This window comes from Anoplopoma fimbria, chromosome 24, assembly GCF_027596085.1.
Source record: "Anoplopoma fimbria isolate UVic2021 breed Golden Eagle Sablefish chromosome 24, Afim_UVic_2022, whole genome shotgun sequence".
Lineage (NCBI taxonomy): Eukaryota > Metazoa > Chordata > Actinopteri > Perciformes > Anoplopomatidae > Anoplopoma > Anoplopoma fimbria.
In genome coordinates this window covers 18438662-18446548 of record NC_072472.1, presented here as the reverse complement: position 1 = coordinate 18446548, position 7887 = coordinate 18438662, and the positions used below count along the sequence as shown (strand labels likewise).

General features: G+C 40.1%; 2 protein-coding genes across 2 annotated transcripts in view; both read left to right on the top strand.

Annotated features, from left to right (window-relative positions):
* The first annotated feature begins 1466 nt into the window (after positions 1–1466).
* LOC129113991 (gap junction delta-2 protein-like) lies at positions 1467–2585 on the top strand. The gene has a single exon (XM_054626490.1). It carries the CDS (start codon positions 1467–1469, stop codon positions 2583–2585), a length of 1119 nt encoding a protein of 372 aa, XP_054482465.1.
* A 1710-nt stretch (positions 2586–4295) lies between these two features.
* LOC129113147 (unconventional myosin-XVIIIa-like) overlaps positions 4296–7887 on the top strand; it is a 57996-nt gene continuing 54404 nt past the window's right edge. Inside the window, exons 1-2 of the mRNA XM_054625308.1 lie at positions 4296–4351; positions 5281–6359. Of these exons, the coding sequence (XP_054481283.1) occupies positions 5400–6359 (960 nt within the window). The 5' untranslated portion in view covers positions 4296–4351; positions 5281–5399. The remainder of the gene's footprint in view (positions 4352–5280; positions 6360–7887) is intronic.

The window sequence follows — 7887 nt, the reverse complement described above, 5'->3', positions numbered from 1 at the left end:
GTAAAGTGTGCTGTTTAAAACTAAGTACCCAGGAGTCAACAAAGCACCGGGGCTCAGATTGCTTGGCAGCACCAGACAATGTACACAATACACACTTGGGCATGAATGCCAAACAATATGAAATTTGCACCATGACAGAAGGTCCAGTGTATCATATGGTTAAAACACAACTAAAACAGTAGGCCTATATCAAATTTAGTAAGGCACACCTCAATAAGTGTTGAATTCTTCTCCTAAATTAAATGCAGCCAAAGAAAAAAACAAACCACGAACCATGAATACAAATTCAATCTGAGAATTAGAAAAAAGATGGTTGAAGTTACCCCTTGTGCTTCTATTTATGAGTCGATTTAAGGTATATTCTTTGCTCCATTACAACCAAAACTTGATTAAAAATGAAAAAGTTCCTGACATTTCTTAATACTTTAGTCATAAGTGACATGACAATTGAAACATGGTGATTCATCCTCCTTCCACTAAGAAATGAGCCTTGTATTTCAGCTCTAAAATGACACACAGGTCCGTGCTTGACACAGTATTGTGCACTCTCTTTCCAGTACGTTCTTTGAACTCTCTGCTCGTCCGTGAATGGCTGTTCAGTAAAGGTGCCCCCATTGTACATTTCCATCTTTGTCCCACTGTACACTGAAAGCCTTTATTCACAGACTGTGCAACGAATGTTTCAGTTAGAGTTAGGGAATATGTGTGGTCAGCCCATTCTCCCCTCATCCAGCTCAAAAGACACGATAACGTCCAGCAACCAGCTCCACTTGAAAATACAGTTATGCAGATTGCTTCCTCTGATATTTTTCCAGCTTTGGATAAGGAAAATACAGATCCAAAGGTAAGCTCCTCCAGAACAGGAGAACAGAATGAATATCATAGAAGTTTATTATTTTATAGCTTGTATTTTTCTTTTTTAGGAGCAGATTACATATATATTCCTTTGAGAATTAATTTGTAAAAACAACAAATTTATCTTACAGGAATTGATGTCTCATTGAATCTAACTAAACTGATGATAGTTTACAGCTTAATGCAAAATCTGTTCTTATTCTAAATCATATAAAATTCATGTGATATGATGCGATATGAAATAATTCTTGATTACAACTCAAGCAGTTTATCATTTTAAAGAAATTCAGAGGAAAAATAAAGTGTTACATGGTTATTCGGCATGCCAGATTGTGACACCTGCGTACTAACATGATCCGGAAATGACACACTAAGAAAACATGATATTGATTATATATGCAGGGGAATTCTAGGTAATATTTGAAAGCCACTCATGCAAATACGTCAGATTTGAAGGGCCTGCTTCCTTGGTAAGATTGAGTCATCCTGTATTTAGGGCCTTTTTTCCCCCTCCTTAGCGCCTATCAACCACTTCAGTTTCATTATGATTCTGTTATATATTCTGCCTGACTTTTCTAAATAGCATTTTAACTAATGTGTTCTCCACAGAAATGGGAGACTGGTCCATTCTTGGCCGCTTCCTAACAGAAGTCCAGAACCACTCCACATTCATCGGCAAGATATGGCTGACAATGCTGCTCATCTTCCGCATCCTGCTCGTGGCCCTGGTGGGGGATGCGGTCTACAGCGACGAGCAGTCCAAGTTTACCTGCAACACCCTGCAGCCCGGATGCAACAACGTCTGCTATGACACTTTTGCCCCCGTCTCCCACTTGCGCTTTTGGGTCTTTCAGATTGTTCTCGTCTCCACACCCTCCATCTTCTACATCGTCTACGTCTTGCAAAAAATCACCAAGAACGAAAAATTAGAGGATAAGAAGGTTGAGGTGGTGCCCAGGTCCTCACCTTCACTTGAAATGGACAACCACATGGGAGGAGATCAAGAGACGACACTGGAGGCCGGCGGTCCTTATAACTCAAGCTTTAACAACGAGGACTGGAGCTCGAGGGAAGTTGAGTGTGAGGAGAAGAGCCAGCTGGAGGAGGATGCAGGAGATGTCGGGAAGGACCCAACCCAGCTCTCCAACCAAGTGCTACTCATCTACATCGTCCATGTTTTGCTGCGCTCCATCATGGAGATAATCTTCCTCATTGGACAGTACTACCTCTTTGGATTTGAAGTCCCACACCTTTTCCGCTGTGAAACCTACCCCTGTCCAAACAGGACCGACTGCTTTGTGTCCCGAGCAACAGAGAAGACCATCTTTCTCAACTTCATGTTCAGTGTCAGCCTAGGCTGCTTCATCTTGAACATTGTGGAGCTGCACTATCTAGGCTGGATTTATATTTTCAGAGTATTGTTCTCTGCATGCTGTACATGCTGTGAGTCAGGTAGAAACCCTGGGAGGCAGGTGGATTTGTATCCCGACAACAACCCACTGTTGCTTGAGCTCAAACACTCGCTCCATGGCAGGGTCCTCCTTCAGACCACCTCTTCCGTGTCAGGGGACAAGAGCAGCGGTGTCCCAAACCAAGGCGCGGCCATCTCCTTTGAGACGGACTCCACACTTGAGTGCACCTCAAAGAGAAATCCAGACGACAAGGAACGCAACAAGACTAGACTGCACAGTGTGGCCAAAACAGGAAGAGGGAAAAAGTCATGGTTGTAAATGATTTCAAACCATATTTTTCTTTTGTGTTTGTGTGATTTGAAATCTCTTCAGGATGAATCAGTTTAAGTAAGTTATGAAGTTAGTGATTATCCAAACGGTTCAGACAATTTCACGGAGAAACTGTGACTGAGTCAGTTGTTTGTTTGTTTTCTGGCCACAGAAAATCTCTCCAGGGCAAGATAATTTTACATGAATAATCTGGAATTTTGGAATGATTTGGAAATGTTGCAAGGTGATTATTATCCTGGGTTTAGGGGTACTGTAGAGGGAAGCACTGATATTAATGTAGTGCAGATTTTTATGACAATGTTTCTGTAAATACAGTCAAATTAAGGTATTTTCTGTAAATTTTTCATATCTCCAGCTACTCCCACACTTACACTACCCTTGTTGAAAAAACAAGGGTCCACAAAGGATCCTTTGTAAAAAGACATATGACAAGTGTAAACATCAGAAACTACATACTAAAATGGGCCTGTTAAGCAGCAATGCTCAAGGGCTCTGATCTGGTTTAGAAGTCTATATTGATCGTAAATTACAACGTCAGCAAAGTTAATGGAGTGTTACCGGTACAGTAGGTTACCTGTGCCATAGAGTGTGACAAAAGGCTTGATTTTCCTTGACTAAATTATAATAATAATACATTTTATAATACATTTTATTTAATAAGTGCTTTTCAAAAAACTCAAAGACACTTTACCAAGGGAATAAAAAGGAGAAAAATATATAAAAACATAAGCAGATACATCTGAAAAATGCTATCCTTTATGATAATATAATATAATATAATATAATATAATATAATATAATATAATATAATATAATGTAATGTAATGTAATGTAATGTAATGTAATGTAATGTAATGTAATATGATGTAATGTAATGTAATGTAATGTAATATAATATAATATAAATGATCAAATGTTGTCTCTGACAAGTGACAACAAGTGAAGAGTATTTACCTATTTACCTGTGCCTCCAACTGTATACCTGCACATTTACTGTTCCAGTAATTAAAAAGACCAGGAGGGGTCACTGCTGTCCGGTTTACACTTGTGCTGCCTTTAAGTGCTATTAGAATTACTAAACTTTTAGAGCAGGTGAAATATTGACGACCCAAACAAAATGATAGAGGGCTAAATTTGACCAGGATTTGGCACACGTGTAACACTTGTAACGCATATCAATGAACAGCATGAAAGCAGCGTAAGTAAAACGTGTTGAAAGTATGCCTTGGATAATCATTCATTTATGCGGTGTTGTTGTGTTCTATGCACATAATTTAAGTTCCATTCATTTTTTTTTTTACATTTAAATATGTAGAGACTATTCTATACATGAGGACTTACTGCCCGTTAAAAACAAAAACAAAACGCAAACATGAGAGTAGGAGTGTCTACAGTCGAGGGTTGTGTCCTCGTTAAAAACATACTCTACGGTATGGTAAAGTCGGAGCTTACGGTGAGCATGTGAAGGCATCACAAGCTACATTTCTCTCACCTACTGTCAATACCAAGTAGAAACATGCTGAAAACTTCAATCAAGACAACACCGCGGGCAATTGCAGGTAGGTTCAATGTCATATATGCTCGTTAACTCAAAACTGTGTTATTTTTGTGTTTAATGACATTTTGACATTTTCTACTGAAAGTGTTCCCTAAGGCCACCGGTGCTAGAGAATGAGGGCAAAGCAGCTTAAAGGGAGAGCATTACGGCCGAGCTGGACCAGCCGCAGCGACAGCCTAGCCACAGCATGCGTACAGTAAGTTCAGTTATAAGCTAATACATCAAGAATGTTTTATCTTTTCATATGAAAAGTCCCCATGACAATATTCACAGAAGTGCTGTAAAAGTGATTGGAGGCTATTTTTTTTTATTTCATAGCCTCTCTGACCTCAGGAGACGTGATTAAGTGTGGATTAAGTGCGAATTGACTGTTTGTGGGTTTGTTGGTTGACCCAGGCTACTGTTTATGTGCGTGAGATGCATTCAGGTGCGATGGAGATAGCCTCGTGTACACATGTTCAGATGTCCTGCATCACTTTTATGGGTGATGCTGAACATTTGAAAGCAAGACAGATGAGGTCCAGGCTCCTCAAAACAGCGTCTGTATGTAGGGCAACTTTGCCAGTGTAGAGGACTGACAGAATAAATCCTAAATCTAGACTATATTAATGTTTGTAGGTGGTATCTTGTGTTGACACTGTCATCAATAAGTGTTGCCAGTTCCCTTTCACACAGCTGACACAGTATACTTTTTCTTCTGATGTCATTTATTTTGATTGTTTGTTTATTGTTGATTTATTTTGAAAAAAAAAGGCTGATTACAATGATGCAAAAGCTGCAAGATGAGAATATGATATGCAATGCAGTATTTGTTCAAATGTTTGGATGTGTTGCAACAATAAGATGAAGGAAGAGTGTTGTTATTAATCTATACATAAAAACATAAAACTATAACAGTATTAAACTTGAAGTTAAAAGAAGGATTAAAAATAAAAATCCTGTGAAGAATTTACTGTACATGCAATTCTGTTTTGCACATCTGACATAATACTGTATGTGCCATTACAGATGTGCATGATTAAGCAATATTGGCCAACTATTGGCTCGCCAGTACCATATTTAGGCAAAACTAAATTAGACTGTTCAGCAAATATTTTCTTAATTTTCTCCCCTTTTTCCTTACAGGTGACATTGCAGGTCTGTAAATACCATAGGTTCTCTATCTCTCTCATCATTTATATGACAGTGTCCTATTGTCGCTGTGAACAATTCAAACTAGTATAAGGCCACAGAAAAGTTGGAGCATGTTTCACCTCATTAAGAAAGACAAGGAGAAGGAGAAGGACCTGGGCAAGAAGGAGAAGAAGGAGAAGAAAGAGCGCATGTCCCAGGCAGAGTTAAAGAGCCTGGAAGAGATGAGCATACGTAGAGGCTTCTTCAGCCTCAATCGAGGGAGCTCCAAGAGGGACTCCAGGAGCAAGCTGGAGATCTCCAGTCCTATCCCTATTAAGGTAGCTACCAGCATGGAGCTCAGCCTGACCGACCTGGAGGCCGAGCGGCTTCATACCCTGGGGCAGAATGTATGGCAAATGAGTGCAAGTTCCTCTGGGGAAGACGTGAAGGGAAAAGACCTGGATCATCATCGCAGCTCTGTGAAGGAGAGAGCAGCTAAGTTTGGGGAATTGGCGAGGGTGAATTCTGTGGTAGGCAAGAGGCACGTGTCTTTTTCGGAGAAGAGCAACGAAGACATTGCTTCAGAGGCTTCAGATCCTGCTGGGGAGAGCTGGACTACATATTTGAGGTCCCAGTCCAACCAAGAAGGAACCTACGTGGTTGACATTCCTGAGATGGTGGAGAAGACCTTCCCGGGCGTAGACCTACAGTTGCCCGTGCTCGTCGCTCCACCAATACCAGATCCGAGAGAGCTGGAGCTGCAGCGGCGCAACACTGGGGATTTTGGCTTCTCTCTTCGGAGGACCACCATGCTAGACAGGCAGCCCGATGGAGGGGTGTGTAGGCGCGTGGTGCACTTTGCCGAGCCAGGCGCCGGGACCAAGGACCGGGCTCTGGGCCTGGTGCCAGGGGACCGGCTCGTGGAAATCAACGGGATCAACGTGGAGAACAAGAGCCGGGATGAGATCGTGGAGATGATCCGTCAGTCTGGAGAGTCGGTCCGGCTCAAGGTGCAGCCGATTTTGGAGTTGAGTGAGTTGAACCGCAGCTGGCTGAGGACCACTGAGGGCCCGCACAAAGACATCTATGATGTAAGTAGTAATACTGAATCGTTTTCAGTCAAACACAAATTTGACATTTACTGATTTTGTTTTTTTTCACTGATATCGCATTATTTCATAGCAATAAGGGTTTACATCTGAAAATGCTGCTTTCTTGTTGGCCAGGATTTCCCTTTGGATGTTGCAACTTCAAGAAATTATTCGCTGTATTGCATTGCAAAAAGAATACTGTTTTAGTTTTTCTGATGCTCCTGGAGCTGTGTTATTTATTTATTTATTAAATATATACCCAGGGTAAAAGTTACTATAATAACCACCCACAATTATTTTAAATGCCAGCCTTTTTTTTTTTTTTTTTTAATCATTTTGATATTTCCTTCTTCTAAGTATGTGGTTTTGCACCCTGAAGAGGATTTTGAAGATGTCTGGATCATGGGTGGATCTGTAATGACACTGGTAATGTGCTTTTGTGCTTGTATGTAAGGGGGAGTGTGTGTGTGTTTTGAAAGAGAGAATGTGTTCCGTGTATAATCCCCTAACCCTCCCCCAGTCCTTTGACACCAAACAATAGGACGCTGAAGGAAAACAACGGCCCAAACGCCACCACAGACCACGGCCATATGGTCTTGTAGGACTTGGCCTGCGGCCCATTCAGGTTTTTTTTCGCTCGGTTAAACATGTGCAACAAGTAGAGGAGCATCAAGTTAAACTCTTTATTAGCCGGCACAACAAACAACCGCATTTGAGCATTTGTGTCTTAAAACAATGGGTGGGATTAACTTTGGCACAGGTCAGTGGTGTGCTGAATTGTTATTTGAGTTGCATCAGTAATTTTCTAGTACAGCTTTTGCAATTTTATTCATTTCATTTTGTAATTAAATTGAAACAAAATACAATGGACGGTTTTGAATAAAACCCAAGCATACTAGTTACATAATGAGGAGAAATGTAAATCATACATCACACTCATTTCAGTTTAAGACTGAAAAAGAAGAATACTGTTAGATATCATTGAACCTTGGAAATTAAATTTACAAATCTCAAAATCTCTGCTTCGTTCTCTTTGGCTGCACCTATATATATATATATATATATATATATATATATATATATATATATATATATATATATAACAATATGTATTTTTGCCTATTGAACAGCCTTATCTCAGGTAAATTATAATGTGTCATATTCCTTATGATACATGCAAGAAATTATTGTTTAGTATATCAAGTGAGACAGATGTTTCAATCCGTTCAATTCCTTTTGAAAGCATCAGATTGGGCCGATTGTCAAATACGGATTGATTCAGAATCACACTGTACCAAAATGGTTAATAGCGCTTTAGTGTAATGAAGGGGATTATCTCCATTCTTTAGAGATTATATCAGGGTTGAGACCTGGGTCAGATTTACTGGCCTTGGTGTAAAAGGTCAGTGCTTATAACTCATATTGTGGGGCCATACAGGGTTTGTTCTGATGTAAAAAGGTGCAATGAACAAGGCTGGTGTGGGGAAATTAAAGACCTTACAACTTCGAAAACAAATATTTAGTGACA

Coding starts and splice junctions, on each gene's coding strand:
- LOC129113991 (XM_054626490.1), top strand. CDS start 1,467: ATGGGAGACTGGTCCATTCTTGGCCGCTTCCTAACAGAAGTCCAGAAC.